This window comes from Engystomops pustulosus, chromosome 3, assembly GCF_040894005.1.
Source record: "Engystomops pustulosus chromosome 3, aEngPut4.maternal, whole genome shotgun sequence".
NCBI lineage: Eukaryota > Metazoa > Chordata > Amphibia > Anura > Leptodactylidae > Engystomops > Engystomops pustulosus.
This window is the reverse complement of record NC_092413.1, coordinates 62,977,598-63,005,134: the sequence shown is the minus strand read 5'-3', so window position 1 is coordinate 63,005,134 and position 27,537 is coordinate 62,977,598. Positions and strand designations below refer to the sequence as shown.

At 39.5% G+C, this 27,537-nt stretch overlaps 1 protein-coding gene across 16 annotated transcripts in view; it reads left to right on the top strand.

Annotated features, from left to right (window-relative positions):
* Window positions 1-27,537, top strand: part of SYNE1 (spectrin repeat containing nuclear envelope protein 1) — a 476,843-nt gene that overhangs the window by 184,248 nt on the left and 265,058 nt on the right. For all 16 annotated transcript variants that reach the window (XM_072140948.1, XM_072140950.1, XM_072140965.1 and 13 more), the window contains 11 exons: window positions 831-929; window positions 1,772-1,959; window positions 6,072-6,201; window positions 6,284-6,450; window positions 7,756-7,909; window positions 8,548-9,176; window positions 12,253-12,432; window positions 16,134-16,284; window positions 17,106-17,264; window positions 25,034-25,216; window positions 27,144-27,245. In XM_072140948.1, the coding sequence (XP_071997049.1) occupies window positions 831-929; window positions 1,772-1,959; window positions 6,072-6,201; window positions 6,284-6,450; window positions 7,756-7,909; window positions 8,548-9,176; window positions 12,253-12,432; window positions 16,134-16,284; window positions 17,106-17,264; window positions 25,034-25,216; window positions 27,144-27,245 (2,142 nt within the window). The remainder of the gene's footprint in view (window positions 1-830; window positions 930-1,771; window positions 1,960-6,071; window positions 6,202-6,283; window positions 6,451-7,755; window positions 7,910-8,547; window positions 9,177-12,252; window positions 12,433-16,133; window positions 16,285-17,105; window positions 17,265-25,033; window positions 25,217-27,143; window positions 27,246-27,537) is intronic.

The window sequence follows — 27,537 nt, the reverse complement described above, 5'->3', positions numbered from 1 at the left end:
CTCAGCTTAAAGCTGCAGCATGAGCCGGTCCCGTGCGCGTATCGATTAGATATTTATGACAGGGGGACATCCCCTCCAACAGTGATTGTGATCGTTCCGCCCCTGCTGGTCTGGTTTGTCCATTCATTGACATTTTTATAAGGTTTTATGTGCATGCACTAATATTTTATCAGTGTTTTCTTTTTTATCCATGTATGTTGAGGTTATTTAGATGCCACATAACCTACTTTGACACTATAGATTGCCTTGTATTGTATACAAAAACCATCCATATGTGTTATAACGAGATTATTTATTTATTTTTATTTGTATATTTATGTGGATTGAACACATGTTGGTAAACAGAATACAGTAGTGCATGGGATCATGAATGTGTTTATGTGTTTTAGTAAAAAGCATCTGATTAAAAAAACTGTTCTTATTTGGAATGCTTTTATTTAAATTGATAATTTAATTGATTTAAATTGATAGTCATCCACATTTATTAAACTGGCTGTACCAGTTTTCTGGCGTACTTTGCACATAAATACATGCTTGCTCAGTTTTTTGTTGCAGCTACCCTGTGTTTGCCACAACACTCTGCACCTAAAGGGGTGTTGAGTGCAATCAGTTTAAACATGATTGGCATGTACAGGGTGTGGAAGATTATTGAAGACCATGCGCCAGTCTTTTGATAAATGTGGCACAGTGGTTATAGGTACTGATCCATTAAAAATAGGGCATCTAGTGCAGGCATGTGCATCTGTTCCCAAAAAAAACGGAAGTCACATGGCCTTTTTTTTTGTTTTGTACATCTAGTCAAAGGTTATAACATATGCTCCTCTTTACAGATTCAGACTTCATTGGAGAATATTGAGGCATCTTTAGCTCATCCGGTTAACAATTGTACCTCTGCAGCAGAAACATATAAAGTCCTCCACACACATCAGGTAATTAAATTGCATAGCATTTGTTTTCATTTCATTAGAGTTTTAAGTAAATTGTGTGTGGGAATACATCACGACAAAACGTATACTATATATTAAAGGTGCTACAGAATATTTACTCAGGGACACTGTATACATACATATGCACACCACACTTTCATACTTTGCATACTTCGGACTTTGGAATTTGGAAACACACAAATAGTTTTTATTGCGTATACAAAAGTACCACTGATGAAGCATACTTGCTAGGCGATACGCGACGGGCATCTTTACTAGACATGAGCCGGAACTGGTAATGTGCAATTGTAATTTCTTTGGTGTGCAAGTTATTATTTTTCTAATTCTTAGCGTCTACAATGTCACTAAGCCAGCCTACTTTGTACTACCTTAAATATTTTTGGCATAAGTGTTTTCACACTCACCCACAATAACCTAATTCATTGGGTCATACAATTTATAGGTTGTTATCTGACACATGCATGCATGCTTGCTGCTAATTATTTTTTCATTACTGTGATATTTGTGCACACCATTCTGTTCCATCCTTTAAGTCCCCATGCTTTCATGTCTGTTTGTATTGTCAGGCCCCACAGAGGGCCTTTTTAATGGTTTTTGTCTATTTTTTGTCAAACAATAAAATTTGTATTTTCACCCACATTTGCATCCTCCTTTCTATCCTTATCTAAGAGTACAATTGTTTTGGATGCATCTTTTTCTGTATGTGTACAGAAGTATAATAATGTGTTAAAAAGGATTGTCAAGGTGTTTGCCTTATAGCCTTTGTGTCTGTTGTTGACAAACTGCCTTTATGAAAAAGAATACATATTTTATTTTTCCTTTAGGATATCTGTCATGATGTTGAAATGTTAAGGAATAACATCTGTTCTCTGAGTGCTGGCACCCGGAAACTCACAAACAAGAATAAAGCAGCACAGGTCATTTCCTACCTTCAAAACCGATGTGAAGTGGTGACTGTAAAGGCTAAAGAAAGGCTCTCCTTATTGGAGCAATTGTTAGTTCATTGGCAAAGGTAATATTTACTTCTAAATTCAAAATAACAACTAAAATGTTAATAAGAATGCATGCATTTTATCAGCTCAGACACAAAAAGTTTTTTTTAATAAATCTTATTATGTTTTTCTAGAGAGGTAGAGTAGAACCATAAAGACGAAAGGTATAATTAGTGCTCCTTACAAATCAGAGGCTGTACAGAACCATAATATAGGCATTTGCACAAAAACTCTTGTTTAAGTATGAAGTTGACCCATTACCTATAAGCTTATTTTCAGAATTGAGCAAAAGCATTAAATATCACCACAGAAACACCTAAAAATATTGCATTGAGACAATAGCCAATACAGAGCACAGACCAGACAATGAATAAAAATGCAGACACAGACCAATTAATTAATAATAATGCAGACCCCAGAAGAGACAAACAATACAGACCTATAACTAGCCAATAAATGCAGAACTCAGACCATAAAATTAATAATATTGTAGACACCAGACTGGACAATTAATATCACTGTGGAACCCCAGACCAGATGAACAATTTGAGCAATAAAATGGAGACAATGGAGATTAAAAAAAAAGATATTCCAGAGCAGATAAAGATAATAAGAGACTCCTAGAACAGACAAAGTCATGCAGATCCTCATTGCAAACACTAATAATGCAGACATAATGATACAACAGACAAAAAAACCTAATTTCTCATCTTCTGCTTCATGCATCACACTCAATATTATACTAATGCTCAGTGTCAGCAGAGTGGCAACAGGAGTGGTGAGTACAGATAAAAGTACTTACCACTTCATGTGTGTCAGAACAGCAACCAATCACGGCTCAGCTTCCGCCTGCCACAGCAGCTGCTCCTGGCTCCTGTACATGGTGGATGATAAGTGAATTTTGGAAAGCGCAGGGTGAAAATTTCGGCTCAAAACCAAGTCTATGATGTTCCCTGAGTCACAGAGAGCAGCTGTGCTTTTGGTGACTGTAAACGGGATGGTACAGATTCCTTCAGCTGACATACATACACACACGCACAAACATCCATGTACATCAGATCATTTCTCTGATTAAGGCCAAATGGAACTCTTGTGTTCATATTCAAGATCCAATATGCTTCCCTATTTCGTAGGGCTTTCACCCAATCACCTCTTCTAGGGCAGAATACTGGGGGGAGATTTATCATTAGGCAGGATTTTGCGCAGATGCCTATGTGTACTGTCAGGTTTCCAACAGTCGGATTTATAGTCTGGTGTATGTGCAGTGTTAAATGCCTTCTGATGTGAGTGCTCTATACGAATAGACTGCACCAGTCGCACGTATGTTTAACATCTGCTCAATTTTTGCCTTTTTGCGATGTTTTTGCACAGGAAATTCTCACATACCTCAAACATAAAATTGAGCAAAAACTTCCCCCTGTAGTAGCAATGGACCCACATACACCACCTCCTATGTGGTGTAGTTTTGAGATTAAATTTGCATTCTTTTGAAGATTCTCAGTTGATAAATGTGGTGTTGCACACTCTGTGGTGTATTTTGTTTGCCATTGCATGACTTTAGAGTTGCATTTTTTTCTTGCTAAAAAAAACCCATCAAAAATGATGTTTGTGCAAAAATTTGCGACAATTATACGCCAAGAAGCTACATAGGACTAATGATAAATCTCCCCCAATGGGTGTAACTAGAAGTTGGGATATGTCACCGTGATGTGATTCTCTACAGTGTTTGGAAACAGCTGAGTTTTGTGTGTTTATATTCAGTGGATTCTCATCAGGACGAGCTCCTGATATGTGTTCTGCAATACTGGTTTTTAGATTGCATTTAGTGCTACCAACATATTGTAAGGAGCAAGATGTGCATACAAATAACACATAAGTGGTGTTGCATTTTATAAATATTTGTATTCTGTAATTTTTATTATTTTTTTATCGATGTAACAAAATTTGTTTGAACACGTTTATATGCAGAACATGGTACTTGAGCACATTTGAAGCTTCCCATTAGTGTTAACCATGATTGTGGTTTTTGGATGGATGTAAATAAATTTGGGGAGAGTATGTTTCACAATGTGGCTGAATTTCTAGCCGAAAAACGGCAGCCTTGTTTTAATATGTCATACAGAATGGAGTCTTGATACAAAATAAGAAGATGTCTCTTTATTATTTGTACCACTTGATTACCCATATATACTCGAGTATAAGCCTAGTTTTTCAGAACAAAAAAAGTGCTGAAAACCCAAACTTATACCCGAGTAAAAAAAAATATAGCTTTTACCAGTTTTTTGTGGTAAAATTAGGGACCTCGGCTTATACTTGGGTCGGCTATACTCGAGTATATACGGTATATTGACAGGCATAGTCAGTGGAGAATGTTACTTTTTGCTCACCTTGTTTCAATTATGCATGTGCATATGTATCAGTATAAAGAAGTTGTGATCTGGATTTACATTGTAAATGCTCTCTTGTACTTTGTATAAATTGTTTGTTATAACCTCTGTTTTTCAGTCTATTGGCAATTTGGGTAGATGTCTATTGGTATTGTGAATCTAAGGTACATATTAGTTTCGCTCGTATGAATTCTGCCTTGGGTAAATTCCTAGTGAGGAGGATGATAGCTTTTAGCATGCAGAAGAGTGTTCCCTGTAGTTGGTTTAGACCACATGAAGACCACATATTACTTTCTGATTTTCAGGTACACCAGTTAAACACAAATCCAGAAATGAAATAGAAATGTATTCTTAATGTATTCTTATATATTTGTCAGTAACTCTGATGGAGATATAATTGTTCTCTCTAGATAATGCATAAAATTATAGGGACACTTAAGATGTTATTGTTATACTTATGAAAATCCAAAATTATTGTGGAATCAATATCATTTTTGTGACTTGTAGATGAAAGTTACTCAAAACCAGTTGTAGTAGACCTGAAGACAAAGTTGCCATAAGAAATATTCCATACCGTGATAGTGCAGCGTTCACATGTTTGCTGAGTTAATATGGTGCTCCTCCCTGTAGCAATGGATGTCCAAAGTGTCCCGCAGCAAACTGGACTTTAGGGAGCTGAATATATTCCTCGGCAATCCCCAGATACTTCACTAGGCGCGTTTCAGAGCCAGAATCAGCTCTTTCATCAGTAGCTCATTATGCTACTCATAGTTCTTATGACAACTTTGTCTTCAGGTCTCTACTACAGATGGTTCATCTACAAGTCACAAAAGTGATATTGGTCCCACGATACTTTTAGATTTTCATATGTTTCATGCTATCTTCTCATGAACGATATCATTATAACAATCATAAGTGTCCCTATAATTTTCAGCATGCTATTCATGTATATATTCTGTAATGCATTTTTCACTGATCAATTGTCATGGAAAAGGTAAACCACAGTCATAAGTCTTCTTCACGCTCGCTTTCTGCATTTGAAAAATGCATTAAAAATACATTGAAACAGAAAAACACGCTCTTGAAAAACACAAAAAGCTAATGACTCAAAACTGATGAAAATCACAGTTTAAAACACCAGTTTTTCATGTGTTGCGCTCTGATGTGATCTGTAGCGCAAGTGTGAAAGGGGCCTCAAAACAGAATATGGCATGGAGCCGAAGAGGACACAGGATCCATGAATACTATGAGCATCAAGATAAAGAGCACAGCAGTGACTGACTACAGCTGACATGTATTCATCGCCTCATGGTCCACTCTTGCTTCAATCATCTGCACCAATGAGCACTTCCATTACTATTGAAACCCCCCATTGTGGTTACTCTGATGCTGCCTAGCAGGTAGAGCAGGTTGCAGGGCGCAGGTTTTGCACATCTGATGTATAGTATGTAAAAGATGCAAACAGAATTAATAATCCACATATAAATCTGGAGAAGTCACTTCTTAGATTGCACAACTTCAAACCATTTGTGAATGTTAGTGAATTGGCTGAGTTAGTGGTTAGCAAGTTTCGGTTGACAACTATTGAAAATAGCCAGCTTAAGTGCAGTAGTTATATTTTTAATGATTATATAGAACCAGTGTATATTACAGACAACATGGAAATCTGTAGGAATATAGACACACGACACAGAATCTTAATGTGTATTTTAATTGTGTATGATCACATTTTATTTTTATTCTAGGCAAGAAAAGGAATTCTCTTCTTTTGTGACATGGCTTGAAACATGTGAAGCTTTGGTTAGTCCACAACACAGTCTTACACAGTTCCCTGCAGACAAAGCAAAACTGGAAGCTGAAATGAAGTTCTTGCAGGTAAAGGAAAAAGAAATAATTGTTTAAAGGTGAAATTCATGTAGTTTGCCTTTGTATGTGTACTTACATTTACTTTTCTCAGGATCTGAAAGTGGAGTTGACTACACAGTCTCAGCGATATACAGTTCTGGTCCAATTGTGCGCCTCTTTATACCCTACATCCTCTGAAAACAGTGTACAGCAACTGAGGGATCATCTTGAAGCATTGTCTCAGAGATGGAATATGCTACCAGAGGGTGTATCAAAAAGGTACGTTTTCTTATTTGCTTTTTATTATTTTACATCGTACTGAATATAGACGTTTCATCCACTAATATGAGAGATCCATTCTTAGTTCAGCCATCTTTTAATAAGATAGACAACCAGTCCATCAGAATAACTGCAGAAAAGCTTTGGGTATTTGTTTCTAAAGGCTGTAAAGAATGTTGAAAATTTTTTAAAGACATGCCTTATGACCACTATAAGCTCTGGTTACTTGTGACGTTGGGTACAAAGCCTACTACACAGCTAAAACTCATCAGGTATTTTTGTATATTTCTTCCAAAAAATTGTTGAAAAAGTTGTGTTACAACTTAAAGGTTGTTGCAGCAAAATTATTTGTTGGCCATTTTTTGTTGTCTTGAATCCATGAACTTAGTTTATACTCTTTAGACTTTCTACAACTTACACTGGAAAATCCTGCTGCTGAATTTCATAAAAAAAAAAAATAATAAATAAACAAACCAATGCTGTTTCTACCCATTTCGGCAAGATAAACTAATTGCATGTCTGTAAAAGCTTACCTGCACCTGCAAACTTTTATCTCACCATTATCAGCATATTAGTTAGCCATGCATGCATTTCCAGGGTCAAAACCTATAGAAACCAAAAATAGTATTGCTAAAATAAGTAGTCCTGCTAGGTATGTCAAAGCTAAACAGCCTGGACTGCTGGATTATATGATAAAGCATATGAGCAGAGAGCCATATAGAGCACCTACTAATTATTTAGCATACAGAGGATTGTCTACAGTTGTAATGCTTCTACAGTCAAGCTACTCCCTCCCATAGATAAGAATATCCTTCCTTAGACAGTGTGTCTCTAAAGGGTACATGAGCTCACATCAAATCTTCCTGTGTTTGGGTAAATGCATCTGAGAATGGAGGATTAACCCATTCATTTTCAGCTTGATCTTTGGTTGCAGTATGCTATGAGCATTATTTTCAGAGATGGAGCAGAAAGGGCTAACACAGCAGTGTAACAAACAGTAAAGGGAAGAGAGACTATTCTTCGATCTGATAGACATTTTTGTTGTAGCAAGCAGAAGTAACATTGTAACAAAGGGGCACATTGCAGCCTCTTTCTGAATTTCTTAATGGAGTATATTAGAAAAACGTTCCCAGCCCCATACCCAATGTCAAAAAATACCATCTAATATAATGGTTACTCTTTAATCTTGGGGATGACATACCCTGCCCAGTGTTTATATATCATCTGCATCTGTTCTATGTTTATATATACTGCAACACAGATGTTGGTTATATTACATTCTTACTATTGCCATATTTTTTACAGGATCAATGTAATGGAGTCCATTCTAGGTGAACATCAAAAATTTAATGACTTGTTACTAGAATTTTCTCTTTGGATTAAGCAGTTCCTTAAAAACCTTCAAGATGCTGCTGAAATAAACACATCTGATCATGAATCTGCTGTTGTTTTAAACAAGGTAACCTTAACCCCTTCCCGCCAAGGCCCCTGTTTAGTTTTAAGTTTTCATTTTTCACTCCCCACCTTAAAAAAAAATCCCTTACTTGTTTATTTTTCCATGTAAAGAGCTGCGTGAGGGTTCGTTTTCTGTGTAACAAATTGCACTTCATAGTGAAGTTATTTAATATTCCTTGTACTGGAAAGCGGGAAAAAAATATTCAAGTGAATTGAAAAGTGAAAAAACGCAATTGCGCATTTGTGCCTTGGATTTTACGGCTTTCACTGTGCGCCCCAAATGACATGTCTGCTTAATTTTTTGGATTGGTGCGATGACGGGGATACCAAATTTGTATAGATTTTATAATGTTTTAATACATTTACAAAAATTAAAACCACCTGTATAAAAAAAGAAAAGAAAATTGCCATATTCTGGTGCTAATAACTTTTTCATACCTCAGAGTACAGAGCTGTGGGTGGTGTCATTTTCCTGAGACTTTTGATGATGTTTTCACAATCATGAATTTAGTCATGTTAAAATGTGAAATTGTCAAGCACTGTTATAACCAGCAACTGTATCTCAATAAGATCCCAGAGCTGGCCATGTTAACAAGTACCGGTATGTACTTTATCCAAAATGATTCCCCTTTTCTCTTCCAGAACCATATTGAAAACATCAAAAAACAGCAGAAAGGCATAGATACATTGAAAAATCAGCTCACAAAATTGTACACTTTCACCATTTTGGATGATCATTCAGTGTTGGAAGGAAGGGTCACTGACTGTCTACAGTTATTTGAAGAAACAGTTCAGATCACCGAGCGACGACAGGAATCTATCTCAAGGTTGGGCGGCTTCTTACAAATGCATCAAGAATCTCTGAATGTGCTCAGTAATTTAAAAGAAACTGTGGAACGAGCAAGCAGCCTAGATAAAGACAACTCAGAGTCTCTGGAGAAAGACATAAATAAGATTGCTTATGATATTGATGAATTAACAACTTTGTCAGCAGGACTTGATGCTGCTCTTACCAAAGCACAATACCACCTAAAGAGCTCCACTTCCGAGCACAGAACTTCATGCAGAGCTCTGGCTGATAACCTCAGCGCAGAACTGGAAAAAGTTCAGAAGTTTCTGGGATCAAAACGTAGTGAAGCAGAAGCTTTAGGAGCTCTTTGGAAATCATTTACTGATTGTAGGGAGAAACTGCTCAAAGCAATTGAAGATATTGAAGAAAAGGCAGACTCTGAAAAGATGAAAGAATCAACACTACAGGCTCTTCAGCTACGGTAAAATGAAAACAAGATGTGTATATGTCTATTGATACAACACAATAAGTTATGTGGAACAGCCATCATTGGCATCATAAAGATTGCTTTTTAAAACTGTTTGCATTCTTTAGTATTTGCCACTCCACTGATTTTCCTCTCAGTAATTTCCTCTCTACCCATAACATTTCAAAAGTGGAATCGGGCAATCTGTTCCAATCCTTGACCATTCATTTGACAGTAACAGGGCTAGCCAATAGAGTAGAGTAATGTTTTGCAGTTTGATAACATGCCCTCCTCTTTAATGTAAGAATTGGTTTACAACAAAGCCCGGCAAATAACCAGAGTCACACAATGTTTTGTTTCATTATTTAAGGAATTAATTTACCATCATCTTACCATAGAGTGGGGAAGCAATTTGCTGTTGTAGCTAGTTGACTGAAGCCAGGTGACGCATGTGTCCTCACGCTCCATTCATAGGAAATTGGCAGGCACAGCACTCGGCCATTTCCAGCACTCCCATTCATCTGTACATACATTGCAGTGATGTCATTGGGCTCGTTCACATGCCATAACAGCTGGGACTTTTCAGGAGGGCTGGTGCCAACCCTCTAGGTGACCTAAAATAATATATGTAAATAATATATGTGTGTAAAAGAAGAATAAAACTTATAAATCATAAGCATTATTCCCCTGGTATTCCCCTGTCCCAAAATGTCAGATTTTTCAAAATATAAATTATCCCATGCCATAAACACTGTAATGGAAGAAAAATTGTCCAAATCGTCAATTTATTCGCCACCCATTAAAATATTACTTAAAAGTTAACAAAATTCGTACAGTTCACATATGACAAAATAGTACATCACGGTGGCCTGTTTGGAAAAGATTGGGCGTGTTGATCTCCAGTCCTGTTGCAGTGACAGCCTGGAGTCTTTTGAGATCAGTAGGAAAAATCTGCGATACACTAGTATTTTAGTGCATGGTAGGTGCAATCAGACCCCCTAGGGCAGTGATGGCGAACCTTTTAGGGACCGAGTGCCCAAACTACAACAAAGATCCGCTTATTTATCGCAAAGTGCCAACACAGAAATTTAATTTGTGATTTATACTCCCTTCTCTGTCACAGTTTTCATTGATACCAGCACCTGAGGACACCAATAAAGCAGGAGATAGTCCCAGGTAGAGCTGTCACTTTAAAATAGCTCTGTGCACAGCAAGTCCTGGGCTGTCTGGGACTGCAGGAAGATACCAGGAGTCATCTCAGGTGATGGCCTGAGTGCCCACAGAAAGGGCTCCGAGTGCCACCTCTGGCACCAGTGCCATAGGTTAGCCATCACTGCCCTAGGGTTAAATTACACTTGGAGCACAAAATACAGTTAAAAAATTATATTTTCTTAAAATGTTTAAAGAAGTAATAAAGACATCTTGAAATCATAAACCGGTATCTACGTGTCCCTAAATGACTGATCATTAAAAATATAAAAACGATTATTCTTGGAAGTGAACCCTGTAAAATAGTGTCCAAATGCCTGAATTGGCACTTTTTTGCCATTTTAATAAAAAGTCATATACAGTCTCTAAAACATTAGCAATTTAAACATCAGCTTTTCCTGCAAAAAAAATACGCCTTACAATGAAGTATGAAATAGTTACTATTCTTAGAATATGACAAAACAATTGTTTTTTTTTTGTACAGAAGGTTTTAATTTTTAAAGAGATATAAACCTATATAATTTGGTATCAACATGAGGGTACCAACCCAAAGAGTAAGTCCTTTGGAGTGTTCAGTAAAAGTTCAGAGACTCCAAGAAAATGGGACAAATGGATTTCTTTTCTAACATCCCAGTACATAACTTGGTATAGTAAATGCTGTTGCTAGGAAATTTGTTTGTAGAAACCAAGCCATCATAAGTCTCTGTACACAGTAAAGTAAAAAAGATATATATTTTTAAAGTTGGGTAGTTAGAAATGTAAACCCAAAATGGGCATTGGTTAAAGTTTACATTAAGTTCCAGTAAAAGCAGATGTAATAATGTATAACTGGGGAGAGTATAGGGTCTTCTGCTCCCGACGTTATATTGACCCCTTTTTATACTGTAGCATACAAAGTACTTCCTTATTTTAGTAACTTCCTTAGGGCAGGAGCCTTATATAATAATTCACTTATTATTTTACACTACCGTGAGAAAAGAAGAGATATATATATATATAGCCACTGGCCCATACTTGTGTAAACTATGTGATTTATAGCCCCTGGCCCATATTCTTGGACACTTGACTATGTACAGCCATTATCCCATACTCCTGGACACTATGGGGCACATTTACTTACCCGGTCCTGTCGCGATCCCCCATCTGGACTGTCCGACGAGGATGAAGTCCGTCGTGATTCACCAAGATCGTGTGCATGGGTTGTTTCCTTGCTGAGGTCCGGCGGAGTCCACCTTCTTCTTCCCCGTGTATGTGAGTGCATGTCTTGCGACACAATTTTAATTTTAAATCCTGCGCTTAATCCGAATCAGTCGGGCTGTCCGACAGCCACTCCCCCGATTTGTGTCCCATGAAAGTCGGTGCGATTGCGCCAAAATCCAGTCCCGTGCGCCTGTTAAATGTGGCACAAATCGGACATATTTGGGAAACCCGACGGAAATGTGGTGCGCGGACCCTTAGTATATGTGCCCCAATGTGATGTACAGCCACTGTTGCCCCAGCAGATTCTCCTTTTATTGTGACCCCACAGTAAAATAATAAACAGCTGTCTTGGAGGCCGAAGGATGCCAGCAGAACTCGAAAACCAGGACTGTCCTGCAGGATTCGGGACGGTAGGGAGGTATAAAAACTCCCGCAAAGAAAAATACTTATGAAATATTACTGCCACACATCTTCCTGATTGCTGTTTGATCACCTTCTTATGGTAGAGAGCATAACTGTGAATCTGAAGAAGCATAGCCTTGCTAATAATCTGCTCCAAAAAACTTTTGACCATACTACTAGTTTGATATTTTTACAGTATTGTGGGTCTTTGTTCTGTGGCAAATTTCTTTTAACTTTAAGTTAAATTATAATCTAAGTTTTACTCTTCTTTCGAGTACAGATTAAAGTTTTTCAATGAACTGGAGGCAGAAATGAACTCTTACCAACATGAGAAACAATGGCTCAAGGACAAAGCAAAGCAGATTGCCAAGAAGGATTTATCCATGGCTGCAGAAGCTGATAAAATGCTGAATGGTCTGATCATGACATGGGAGGACACCAACAAGTTAATCACTGAAAGGTAAACATATAAGTCTTTCTACAGACTATCATTTAGATTTTAGTTTTTTACATAGCTGAAGAAACCAAAGCATTTCCGGTTCCAATATTCAACCAGATTCAGTTTAAGTTACAGTTGGGGGTTCTTGTTACTCTAGAAGAGACTTCCTGGTTGATCTATTATCCCAGGGGTCAGGAACCTTTTTGGCTGAGAGAGCCATGAACGCCACATATTTTAAAATGTTATTCCGTAAGAGCCGTACCATATGAACATGCACCCCAGTAGAGAGGTAGTCCCAGTGTCATGGGTGCCCCTGCGATCTACGTCTCGCACCCCTTTCCGAGCTCACTCAACTCGACACTTTCCGGCTCCCGTCCCGGCTGGCCAGTGCTTGCGCACCGCCACTTGCAAATTTTAAAGGCCAGTGCACTGCTGATTGCCGCAGCCCACTTCCCGGGTTGCTATAAAGAACGGCGGCTCCCAGCATTGCCCGTCGGATCTTAGTGCTTCATACCTATGAGGAAGCTTTCCACAGTGTTGACCTCCCATTGTGACCCCGGACCAGTAGATGGGTAACCACAGCATATACTCCCAGTAGATATGTAGCCACAGCACATGCCCCCAAGTTGGTAGGTAGCCATAGCACATGCCCCTCAGTATATAGGTAGCCACAGCACATGCCCCAAGTATATAAGTAGCCACAGCACACGCCCCCAGTATATAGGTAGCCCCAGCACATACTCCCAGTATATAGGTAGCCACAGCACATGCCTCCCAGTAGATAGGTAGTCACAGCAAAAAAAATGAATATTCACTTAACAGTGCTCCCTGCAGCCAGCTCCTCATCGGTCCCACGCTCTTCTCTTTGACCCAGGCTCAGACGATGGCGTCTGGGTCGTTCAAAGGACGTGGGCAGCGGTAACATACTGCGTCCAGGGATCAGTCTAAGAGACACACAGCGGCCATCACTATTTATTAAAGTTCTGTCTAAGAGCCAGATGCAGCCAACAAAAGAGCCATATCTGGCTCCCGAGCCGTACGTTCCCTACCCCTGTATTATCCTATGTTATACCACTAGGCTTCTTGAAAGTTGAGCATTGATGTAGCTTATTTTGGTAGCACTGGAGGCATGGCTTTCCTTATTCCCATTGATTGCATATTCCTAACCCATGATTTATTAACAAGAAAAAGCAGATACGATAATGGAAAAAGTAAATCTTTATTTAATACAAAAATATAAAATCACTTAGAAAACCCCAGGAGAGGGGGTAAAAACAAGGATCACCCGAATCCCGACACATATGAGTAAGAAAATGCAAAAATAATGCTAATAGTACTGTGCAGTATGTAAGGATACTCAACCTTAACATCCATGCAACCGACGTCGACGTGTTGGGCGTCTTTTTTTTTTCCATTATCCCAGGACGTGATGTATATACCGTAGTAATGTGACTACATTTTTGTTCATATATAGTATGATTTATTGCAGTGTACTTGGCTGAACGATTATATGGGGATTGTTCTTTCTGACATACGTATTACTGTTGGATGAATGTTTAGGTTGAGTATCCTCACATACTGCACCTACTACTATTAGCACTATTTTTGCATTTTTGAACTCATATGTTTCAGGATTTGGGAGATCCTTGTTCTCACCCCCTCCCCTGGTGTTTTTTTTCCCATTATCGCATCTGCTTTTTCTTGTTAATAAATCATGTATAATCTCCTCAGAGGTGGGAATACAAATATACATTCTTAACCAATTTCACAATTTAATCTAATATTCCTAACCCTGAATCCTCAGTGGTGCATGAAGGGCCTTTAAGACTCTTGTTGAGGTGTCCTAACTCACTTTAAGAATTGCATTATTTCATTATAGCTTTACAAACATGGACATATGGTTTGTAATAGTATTAACATGAATAACTCAATGTTTGGCGGGGGTCCCAGTTTTGCACTATAACCAATCAGGTGGTAATTCTGCTAATGACTTTGCTAGTCATTAGTAATGTAGGTGCCTAAAAAACTTAAGACAACACAAGTTAATTTTTTTTTTATATCATCCTTAAATCAGTAGTTAAAGGGAAACTGTCACTAGGAATATAATTTTTAGTTGGTGACAGGTTCCTATAGCCCATGATATGCTGATTTTAAAAAATGACTTTGTTAGTATTCTGAATACTGCCACTAATTTATAAAATTTCATTTCGCAATACCTGGCTCCCGACCAGCAGTGTGTGATGAGTCCTCGGAGGAGGGCAGCGTCAGCAGCCTGTGTGCCTGTGTCTCAGACTTCCTCTGAGGTGGAGAGCGCTGGAAGAGGGTAGAGGAAAGGAGGAATGCATTGAGTGGGCTGAGACACAGGCTGCCTCTGGTATATCCATCTGCCACACAATCCAAGCCCTGCCTTCGGTGGAGCTTTAACTTGTGCCCCGAATGTGTGCCATCCCACTCCACAGTCCAGCATGCCCCACTACAGGCCCCTCCACACCACTTGGCATGGAGGTGGTGTAAGGGGATGGGGGTTATATTCGCAGTTCCTGGCCATCTGCAAGGAATTGTGACTTTATGAAGGCTTGTACACCAGTACAGGCGGTCCCCTACTTAAGGACACCCGACTTACAGACAACCCATAGTTACAGACGGACCCCTCTGCCCACTGTGACCTCTGGTGAAGCTCTCTGGATGCTTTAAAATAGTCCCAGATTGCAATAATCAGCTTAAAATTGTCTGCAATGAAGCTTTATTGATAATTCTTGGTCCCATTACAGCAAAAAAATGTGAAACTCCAATTGTCACTGGGGCAAAAAAAAAAAATTGTCGGGAACTACAATGATAAAATATACAGTTTCGACTTACATACAAATTCAACTTAAGAACAAACCTACAGTCCCTATCTTGTATGTAACCCGGGGACTGCCTGTACATGCCTTGACAAATTTACCCCCTTGCATCATGTTAAAATTTGATGCAAGGAATCCCATCTCCAGGAATCTGATTGGTACGTGGAATCTGGACAGCACAATTTGGTTTTCACCTTATTTTCTGAATAACCCGTTTAATGTGAACCTGTCGCCAGGAATTAAATTTTAGCTGGTGTCAGGTTCCATTAGGCAGTATTTCATTCTGATTTTTAAAATGCCTATGTCAGCATTCTGAAACATTTCATCAATTTATATAAGATTAATTCACTTGGCTTCCTGCCATCAGCGTGTAATGAGTCCGAGGGGAGGGGAGGCTGCAGCAGAGAGTATATAAAGTACTGAAATAATTCTGAATGCTGACAAAGGCATTTTAAAATCTGCATCGCATAGGCTATTGGAACCTGTCACAGGTTCGCTTTGATTCAACACTTAGGGTGCGTTCACACGTTGCAGTTAAAACTGCATTGCAATCAGCTTTGAGGTGGTTTTAGGTGCAGTTTTGTCAATTGAACAGGTGAAAGACATGAACTGAACGGGTGAATTTGATTTTGAAGGGGAAACCCGCACCACAAATGTCATTCACTCATTCAGTTCATGTCTTTCACCTGTTCAATTGACAAAACTGCACCTAAAACCACCTCAAAGCTGATTACAATGCAGTTTTAACTGCAACGTGTGAACGTACCCTCACTCTACTCATTAACTATTGCAATTTAACCTCTTAATTGATTAAATCAACATATTTCAATCAATAATAATTGACTGTGTCGATCTTCACTTTTCCCTTTATTTTTCTAGCCAAGAACAGAACTTGGTTCTTATCGATCTAATGAAGGACTATGAACATCTGAGGTCTTCTATTACAAGACTTATAGAGAATGCAGAAAACCTGATAACAATTAAGTCAACTTTAAAAGACCAGGAAGACATTCGACGTACTATATCAAAAGTGAGTATGAGAAAATTAAAAAGCTGGAAATACAACTGCTACTTAGCACTTAGTAAATCAAATGAAGAGAAAGCATTTAACTACTTTTAGCTCTGGTTCATAGGAAAGGGTCCCAAGCTATTTGGGTTGGTGGGCATGGGCTGTTCCCATCTGCATATTTTGTGCACCTATGGAAAATCTAAAAACCTAAATATCTGATATGTGCAGTTTGCCTGTGTAGTGTGCCGAAGGCTCCAGATTCATGATTTGTGGCACACAGTCTTCATGAATCTGGCGCCCCCTGCGCTGCCTGACAGGCTGCACCTTTAACATGGGCCATGTGACACACTTCCATTGTACTTTGCATGTTAAATATGGTCTGACTGTGCACTGGAACACCCATTTCAATGACTAAATTTGTGTTGTGTGAAAAATAGTGCAGCCGCAATACAAAAAGGTTGCTTGCCATGTGGCGCAAACACTTCTGCACTTTGCAGTTTGCACATAAAGCAATGTGCAAAGTCCAATGGAAAACTGGTGCAAGGGCCTTTTTTAGGTAAATGCATATGCAATTGAAGTAACTCATCTCCATTGCATTTCAAGATGCAATTTAAGCACCATGTGTGAATGAGGCCTTAGGTATGAATCCACTATGATACTTACTATCTAATCATATTCCTTTCCAATTCCAATTTGCCAAGATTAGAACTTTCATATTCTTAAAATAGACAAACTACCTATATTAGGAAAGTTCACCACCTATGAGAGGTGAAAAAGCTTAATTTCTGCTAAATGCTGCCTTTTTATTTAGCTAATTCATTAAACCTGCATGTCTTTTTAAGCATGAATCAGCCAAGAATGAATTAAATGAAAACCAGAAAGAACTGGATGAGTTCACCAACAAAGGCAAACATTTGTTAGTGGAGCTAAAGCGAATCCACGGCTGTGATGCCAGGCCAGTGAAAAGAGATATGGACTACTACATGGATCAGTGGCTTGATGTAAGTTGCATTTATATATACTGTGTCACAGGAAAGCCGATGACCCTTGAGGCTACACCAATCAGCTGTAAACATAGAACTAGTAACAGTAAGCTCTGTGTGCTCACCGCACCATGACCATGTGCCATAGACCTCGAGGGGGGGGTTGATTCAATGCGTCAACACTGGGAGCACCATAGATGGGTCCTATGCTGCTAATCAGACCCATTCATTTATGGCAATGGACAGGGGTGACATAGGGTGATTAAAAAACGTGGACATAGAATATCCATAAAACAGGCTACCAAAGAGAAGTTCCTAACTATTGCAAAACTTATCCACTAGGGGCACTATGGTATTGAGATAAAGTATTAATGGGCATAAACTTAGATGAATATAGTTTCAAGCAGGAAAGGGTTTACTAATAATGTCCATTTTACGCTATTGGTGTATAAAAAAAAAATTAAAGTCAAAAGTGTTTGAGTGAAGTAGTGTCCTTCTGGTTACTGTAAAAAAAATTATTAACTAGAAGTAACAATTTCACTTCAAAGTGTTACCTAGTGACAAAAAGTGTGCCCCACTGATATGGCAAAATGGGAAACTGTAAGTGTTTGCCCATGAATACTTTCTCTCAATACTATAGTTCCCCCTAGTGCAGGTGTCGGGAACCTATGGCTCGTGAGCCAGATGTGGCTCTTTTGATGGCCGCATCTGGCTCATAGCCGGGGCTCCTATCCTGGGGCATAACTACAGCCGCAGCAACTGCTAAAATGCCTGCCAAGACCAGGGGCCCATATTTGGTCGTATGTCCGGGGCCCCTGTTGTGCCCCCGGCTGTAGTTATGCCCCTGGATGTAATCGGCAGAGCAGCGCAGGGTCCGCGGGGTTAATTCAGGGGGAGGAGACTGTCTGCCTGCAGCCAATCCCAGCGCTGGATGTAGCAGCGCGGGAGATTCAGACAGAGGAGACCAGAGAGCTGCATACTGAGGAGACATCCAGCACCTGAGGAGAAGCAGTCAGCAGCCTGGAATCAGCCAGAGATAAGTGCTCCCTCCCCCCAGTGTCTCCTCTCACTCTGCACTAACCCCTTAGTGTCCTGTGTGCAGGAGCAGCTAAGTGTCCCTTACAGACCCCCTCTGCATCATCCCCTCATATCTTCCTCCACCACTGCATTTCTACATTAATGTGAGGTTCTGCAGAAGCTTAGACACATGTTGGCGTCTGTATAGGGATGTTCTGCAGTGGTTGGCGTCTTTATGGGGATGTTCTGCAGCGGTTGGCTCATGTATAGGGATGTTCTGCAGCGGTTGGCTCATGTATAGGGATGTTCTGCAGCGGTTGGCTCATGTATAGGGATGTTCTGCAGCGGTTGGCTCCTGTATGGGGATGTTCTGCAGAGGTTGGCATGTGTATATGAATGTTCTGCAGTGGTTGGCGTCTGTATGGGGATGTTCTGCAGCGGTTGTCATGTATGTGGATGTTCTGCAGCGGTTGTCATGTATGTGGATGTCCTGCAGCGGTTGTCATGTATGGGGATGTTCTGCAGTGGTTGCCGTCTGTATGGGGATGTTCTGCAGCGGTTCTTGCCTGTATGGAGATGTTCTGCAGCGGTTGCCGCCTGTATGGGGATGTTCTGCAGCGGTTGCCGCCTGTATGAGGATGTTCTGCTGCGGTTGCCGTCTGTATGGGGATGTTCTGCAGCGGTTGGCGTCTGTATGGGGATGTTCTGCAGCGGTTGCCGTCTGTATGGGGATATTCTGCAGCGGTTGCCGTCTGTATGGGGATGTTATGCAGCGGTTGCCGTCTGTATGGGGATGTTCTGCAGCGGTTCGTGTCTGTATGGGAATGTTCTGCAGCAGTTCGTGTCTGTATGGGGATGTTCTGCAGCGGTTCGTGTCTGTATGGGGATGTTCTGCAGCGGTTGGCGTCTGTATGGGGATGTTCTGCAGCGGTTGGCGTCTGTATGGGGATGTTCTGCAGCGGTTGGCGTCTGTATGGGGATGTTCTGCAGCGGTTGGCGTCTGTATGGGGATGTTCTGCAGCGGTTGGCGTCTGTATGGGGATGGTCTGCAGCGGTTGGCGTCTGTATGGGGATGGTCTGCAGCGGTTGGCGTCTGTATGGGAATGTTCTGCAGCGGTTGACGTCTGTATGGGGATGCTCTGCAGCGGTTGGCTCATGTATGGGGATGTTCTGCAGCGGTTGGCTCATGTATGGGGATGTTCTGCAGCGGTTCTTGTCTGTATGGGGATGTTCTGCAGCGGTTGGCGTCTGTATAGGGACAAGCTCAAATGTAAATTATCTATTTTTTATTTTACTGGGAATTACCATTGTTTCAGTCCAGTTGTGGCTTAGTACATAGGGTAGGAACACTCCTTGCTGTACTAATGACTGCTGGAGCCATTGTTTTGTCAGTGTCCCTTTAAACATATTGTACGGCTCTCGCAGAATCATATTTTAACCGGTTCGCGACCGCCCGCCGTGTATTCACGGCGGCGGTCGCGTCGCGCTGCATGGAAAGGGCTCACGGGCTGAGCCCTCTCCATAGCCGGTAAGTCTTTGCTGCATATTGCAGCAAAGGCTTACCGGTAACACCCGCGATTGGTGCTAGCACCGATCGCGGGTGTTTTCACAGCGTGGGCTGCCGGCAAAGCTGCCGGCAACCTCAAACAGATAGCCGACATCTTACCTGGGATCGCCGCTCCCCGTGACGTCATCGGGGGCGGCGATCCGTCTCCATGGTAGCCTCGGGTCTTCCGAAGACCCGAGGCTATTTCGTTTTAACCCCTTCATGTAATGAATGAGGAAGAAAATCCCCATATACTGCCATACTGTAGTATGGCAGTATATGATAGGATCGATCAGACAACCTAGGGTTAAAGTACCCTAGGGAGTCTGAAAAATAGTATAAATAAAAATTAAAAAAAGTTTAAAAAAAAAAAATTATAATAAAAAAACCTAAAATTTCAAATCACCCCCCTTTCCCTAGAACTGACATAAATATAAATAAACAGTAAAAATCATAAACACATCAGGTATCAACGCGTCCGAAAATGCCCGATCTATCAAAATATGATAACGGTTTTTCAATGCGTTTAACCCCGTAACGGAAAATAGCGCCCAAAGTCGAAAATGGCACTTTTTTGCCATTTTGAAAAATCTAAAAAAATCTATAAAAAGTGATCAAAAAGTCGTACAGTCCTAAAAATTATATCATTGAAAATATTATCAAATTTCGCAAAAAATGAAACCACCCACAGCTCCGTACACCAAAGTATTAAAAAGTTATTAGCGCCAGAAGTTGGCAAAATCAAAAAAATTATTTTTGTACAGGAGGTTTTAATTTTTGTAAATGTATGAAAACATTATAAAACCTATACAAATTTGTTATCCCCTTAATTGTACCGACCCAAAGAATAAAGTAGACATGTCATTTGGGGCGCTCAGTGAAAGACGTAATATCCAAGCCCACAAGAAAATGGCGCAAATGCGTTTTTTCACCATTTTCATTGCATTTGGAATTTTTTTCCCGCTTCCGAGTACATGGCATGGAATATTTAATACCATCATTATGAAGTGCAATTTGTTACGCAGAAAACAAGCCATCACACAGCTCTTTACGTGTAAAAATAAAAAAGTTATAGATTTTTGAAGGTGGGGAGTGAAAAATGGACATGAAAAAACAGGAAAGGGCATATGTGGCGCTTATGGCTCTCTCTGCCAAAAAGGTTCCTGACCCCTGCCCTAGTGCATAACTCGTTCAATAGCTTGGAACTTCTCTTTGGTAGCCTGTTCTATGTTTATTCTTGAGTGGATATTGGGGTTGCACAACGCACCCAAAAAACTTGTGTGATACCAATACCAGGTTTGTGTTGCTTGCAGGTACTGAAAGACTTCTACTGTTGTATAGGCTCCTTGTGTCTGCCAACAGAGGATTCCTATAGAGCAGACTATCCTTTTGAGAGATGTCGGGTTAGTAGCAGTGCAGGGACCAGTCATCAGGGAAATATCACCATCTGTCCATGGTGGTCTCTACATCTCCCAGGGCTTCCCCAGACACAAGTCTCTAAATTGTGCAATTAAATGATTTGTAGCCCAGCCAGGGATTTAAACCTACAACCTCCACACTCCACCTGCTATAGAGATACAAGACTATCCACTAGACCAGTGATGGCAAACCTTTTAGCGGCCGAGTGCCCAAACTGCAACCCAAACCCCCTTATTTATCGTGAGGTGCCATCCAAAAATGAAAGCAGTAACTTATTGCTTCCTATGCCTCAACAACGTTCCATCATATTGGCCTCCTGAGAAAAAGCTTGAAAATTTGCATAATTTTAGCTTCTTTCCAGGGTCCCTCTGTACACAAAGAATTGTGGGGCCAGCAGGAGGTCCTCCAAAGATAATTCATCCCTTCTCCCTCTTCCTACATTCCCAAGTAGCGAAGTAAGTATCACTTTAAAATATGACTGAAAGCAGCATCTTTTAAGTTGCTTGGAACTGCAGGAAGATTCTTTGAGTCCTGTCTGGTGTGCTGCTGTGCTGGCCCGGGTGCCCATCGCCACCACTGCACTAGACTATGGGCTTACTGGCCGCCAATTGGAGGATTTTCTGTAACTTAAGAGCTTCATTGTGACACAGGGTTAATGCACTGGTATATAGAGATACATCTCAGAGATCTCTCTTTATATCATTACATTATTGTTATTATTATTTTTAATATAAGCATATAATACAGTAAAATGACATTAATAAAAATGTATAAGACACAAAAATAAGGGCTCATTCAGACGGGCGTGTCTGCTGGGCATCTGCAAAATGTGTGGAAGTGGAAGTGATGCCTGTGTTTGTATCTGTTTTTTTTTTTTTTTACGTCTGTATGCCATCCGTTTTTTTCACATATGCAAAAACACTGATGGGTTTCTAATCTGCTTCTTGCCCTGCCTGGTTGGTTTCCTAGTAACATTTGAGAAAAAATAGTCAGCATATTGATGTCATGCATGTGCCGTCCATTTTTTTTTGCTGATCCATTGACTATGGATGTATGTGGTCCGCATGCGAGACAAAATAATGCATACTGCAATTTTTTTTCTCACTGTGTGCACATCCGTGAAAAAAACGGACATGTGACATTGAAACAATGGGTCTGTTTGCCACCTGCAAAAAAGGATAGCGAACGGACATAAAAAACGACTGTCTAAATGAGCACTAAATTACAGGCAGTCCCCGGGTTACATACAAGATAGGGACTGTAGGTTTGTTCTTAAGTTGAATTTGTATGTAAGTCGAAACTGTATATTTTATCATTGTAGTTCCCGACAATTTTTTTTTTTTGCCCCAGTGACAATTGGAGTTTCACATTTTTTTGCTGTAATAGGACCAAGAATTATCAATAAAGCTTCATTGCAGACAATTTTAAGCTGATTATTGCAATCTGGGACTATTTTAAAGCATCCAGAGAGCTTCACCAGAGGTCACAGTGGGCAGAGGGGTCCGTCTGTAACTATGGGTTGTCTGTAAGTCGGGTGTCCTTAAGTAGGGGACCGCCTGTATACTATTTAGAATACTATTTTATATTAATATTGCCAGAATAACCTTTTCAATATATATACTACACTGCCATAAAGCACTAAAGCTTCCCCTGGCAAATCACTGGTTGACCATTATTGATCGCATGTGTTTCAGTGGAAATGCATATGCAATTAGGCTGAGCCCCGTCCACAGACTTTTGTATTGCATTTCTAAATGCAATTTAAATGCCCCATGTGACCGCACCCTAAACATTCAGATCTTTTCTTGAAAGTATCAAATTGCTATCAAGTATCGTGATACTTTTCTGGGTATCGTATCACACTCAAAATTCTGGTTTTTAACCCCTTACTATCATGTGACGTATTAGTACGTCACATATCGGCTGCGGGTGTATGAAGAGGGATCACGAGCCAAGCCCTCACCATTCAAGGTAAGTGTTTTCATCAAACACCCACGGGCAACACCTGCGATTGGTGCTAGCACCGATTGTTGGTGTTAACCCTTCGATCATCTCTGGTCATCTTCGCTCAGATCGCTGCTCCCCTTCTTTGTTAGACCTAAAGCTGTATAGTTTCTGATCATTCATTACAATGTGCCGGTGGTGTATTATAATACATGTTCAGTAAAATTAGTCAGATTAATCAGACAACCTAGGGTACACTAGGAGGTCTGAAAAATATTTTTAAAAATTTTGAACCGTTAAATAAATGAATAAAAAAGTTAAAATTCAAATCACACCAGTTTCCCTAGAACTGATCATAAAATAAATTGTAAAATCATAGACATGTTAGGCACCACATCCCAAAATGCCTGATCTATCAAAATATAATAACAGTTATTTCTGGTGTTTAACCCTGTAACGGAAAATAGCACCCAAATGTATAAAACGCAATTTTTTCATTTTTGAAAATATGTTTAAATGTGCCAGTGGCACTGGCGTATAGCAGTATATGCTAGGGTCAGAAAACCTAGGGTTAAAGTAACCTAGGGGGTCTAAAAATAGTTCAAATCTTTGCCTAGAACTGATAAATATAAATAAATCATAAAAATCATAAATATGTTGGGTATAAAAACGTATTCCAGTGGATAACCTCCATAACAGAAAACAGTGGGAAAATATAAGTTATGGTATATGGTATGATCAATCAGACAACCTAGGGTTAAAGTACCCTAGGGGGTCTGAAAAATAGTAATAAATAAAGTTAAAAAAATGAAAATAAAAAAGTATAAAACTTCAAATCACCCCCCTTTCCCTAGAAGTCATATAAATAAACAGTAAAAAATCATAAACACATTAGGTATTGCCATGTCCGAAAATGCTAGATCTATCAAAATATAATCATGTTTTTTCACTGCGTTTACCCCCGTACCGGAAAATAGCGCCGAAAGTAAAAAATGGCACTTTTTTGCCATTTTGAAAGATATTAAAAAATTCAATAAAAGGTGATCAAACGGTTCTACAGTTCCAAAAATGATAGCATTGAAAACTTCATCAGAAGCCGCAAAAAATGACACCACCCACAGCTCAGTACAACAAAGTAGGAAAAAGTTATTAATGTCAGAAGATGGCAAAATAAAAAAAAATGTGTACAGGAGGTTTTAATTTTTGGAAATGTATGAAAACATTATATAACCTATAAAAATCTTTTATCCCCGTGATTGCATCGACCCAAAAAATAAAGTAGACATGTAATTTCGGGTGCACAGAGAATCCACAAGTAACCGGCGCAAATGCATTTGGAATTTTTTCCCCTCTTCCCAGTACACGGCATGGAATATTAAATACCATCACTATGAAGTGCAATGTGTGCAGAAAACAAGCCATCACAAAGCTCTTTTACATGTAAAAAATAAAAAAAGTTATAGATTTTTGAAGGTAGGGAGTGAAAAATGGAAATGAAAAACAAAAAAAGGCCAGGTCGTTAAGGGGTAAAATACATATTCAGGAATTAGATCTTTTATTCGCACCTTGCATTCCTTAACATGTCTTTATGCATGTCTTTAAGATGCCTCCTCTCCAGCTGCTAAAAGTGACTCATGTTATGCATAATTTGACCCTCTTCAGCTTTTAAGTTAGAAAGAATAGATGATACCCTGCCTAAGGATTCTGGTAGTTTATTTGTATAAAAGCCAGTTTCCTAAGATGAGTTTGGTAAATAGGTTGGTGTAACTGCCTTACCATACTAATTACTATTACCACTAATAGCCTGTACACAGAATTCAGTGCTTCGATCTAACTTGTGATGTGACAATGGCTTTGCCAGGTGCTGGAGAGAATAGATGAAAACCTGGAAAGGCTAAGTGTGAGCTTGTCCGTTTGGGAAGATGTTTTGAGCATTAATGATGAAATTGACGGATGGTCCAGCAGTTCCATTTCCCAGATGAGTGAGAATATTACCAACTTAAACAGCAGTCAACAAATGAAGGCTTGTCTTGAAGAATTTCAGGTGTGTTATAAATTGTGGATGAAAATGATATCATAAATATTAAAGCACATCTTCAGGATCTAGGATCGTAAACCAAGAACACCTACATGAAACATGGCAGGCTCTGCCATCTTAAAAAATATCCAAATGAGCCTGAGGGGCTCCAGGCTTCATTAACATTTATTGAGCCCCTCTGGATCATTTACATTATTTTAACAAAAACAAGGCTTCAAAAATTAAGGTATAAGAAGCTAAACTAACATAGGGGCACACACCAAAATGTCAGTGTTCTTGGTTTACAACCATTGATCCTGATGGTAGATGTCCTTTAAATGAAAATGGAAATGAACCAGGAATGCAGATATGAGATACAATGTATTTGCGGTAGTTTTGTGGCATACATACTGTCTCAGAAACAATACAACTTTTGCAACATTTGCCAATCTACTTCACTTATCACTGATTTATGAAATGAATCAAGATCTGGTAGACAGGTTTATGAAGTGTGACTTTTCAAAAAGTAGCACATATTGGTAGAAATTCGCTCCAACCCCTCTTGGCATATGAAATACCTAGGAATCAATTGCAGGAAAATGTGTGATTTTTTAACAAAAACTCTTTACCAAAAAATAAAAACACAAATGAACATATCATATGCCAAATTTATCAAGCAGACCTGGCCACTCTGATAGATGTAACATACCATTCGCTCTTGTTTTTATGCATTGTGAACCAAACTGAAACATTGAGAATGCTGTAGCTACACTGATACAGGAACATATCTTGTTTAATCCCTGAACCGAGTGGTTTTGCTGAAAAAACAATTATAAAATTATGATAATGCCTAATTATCTTTAACCTAATCATGCACTCATCCACCATGCATAAGGTTGCCTTATCCCACCCTCCATAAGCCTTCCCAAGAGCCTTCTCAAGATCCAGCTTTTCCAGTATCCTGCAGATCAGTATGCTGCAATGTCATTCAGGAATTTGGGAAAGCTGGATGCAGGCTGACTGCCGTACATAAATACATTTCTTCCACTTACACGGAACTGCCTGCACTGCCCAGGCAATACTAATCAACCTGAGCTGGATGACTTATACACAGCAGCTGGGGGATGGTGCAGGGTTGATTATCTCTGCCTGTTAGGGACAATACAGTGAATACAGGTTTCTAAGCTTATGCTGGGCAGGACAAGGCTAAAGCAGTGCATAATTGGGGTAAAAGGACAGTGCCCGGTCAGCCACAGGAGCGTCAGAGCCTCATTATCATAATTTTATAATTATAATTTTTTTCTGCAAAACATTTCTGTTCAGAGACTAAAAAAGAAATGTTTCTGCATCAGTGGAGCTACAGTATTCCCAAGGTAGGTTTAGTTCATAATGCATAAAAGAAAATGGCAGATTTCCTTTAAGACAGTCAAAAAAAACTTCCTTCCGATGCTGTTTAACAGATAGTAGATGAGTGAAAGGTTTAGCCCTCTATTAAAGGACATGTTAGTAGATGTCCAGCATTAACTGCTCGGTTCTTTGTGCACTAATCCGGCCATGCCTAGATGAGCTCAGACGATGTCAGCGAGGCTGCAGCTCATTTACATATTTTTAAAAGTTGTTTTAGCAGCAAATATGCTGTTTCTTTATCAGCTAAAAACTGTTCCGATTAGTGCATACCATTACCATTAGTCAAATTTATGGTAGATGCTCTTTAAATGAAATATACGTTCTCTATTCCTACTGCTATATTAGTAACAGTTGTATTTCTTAATGGTCTGTTTTCTTTTTTACATAAGTCTCAAAATGTAATAGTCTCTGCTGGAAAAATTCTTATTCATTTACTCACTCCTCCTAGCTTGGGAACGTGGCTTGGCCTTGAATCAAGACATTTCTGGAAAACTGTTTAACTTATTTTAATTCTTTGTTCGCCATTTTCTCTCCTGGGATAATTCAGAGTGAGGTAACATATAAAGGGCAGAAGCTGGAAGAGTTTTACTCCAAAATTAATGAATTGAAAGAGCTGACCAGGAGCCAGGAGCCCCCTGCAGAGTTACAGGTAGCTATTACATATCATATTTCTGATTTTATTAAAATATAGATTTAGGAAGTAAAAAAGTAAGTTAATAAGCTGCCTGGAAGATCCAGACATAAAAATAGCTACAAGACACAATTGCAACAGTCCTGTACTGAAAAATGACTTTATGTTGGAAAAATGCTTTGTAGAACACATGCTCTGTGTATATGGTGTTTAGCTGTTAAGATGGTGACAAAGCAGATATAGTTTTGTATTCTTCAATATTTGCATTGCTTACATTGAGGCATTACCAGGTGGATACACTATAGTTTAT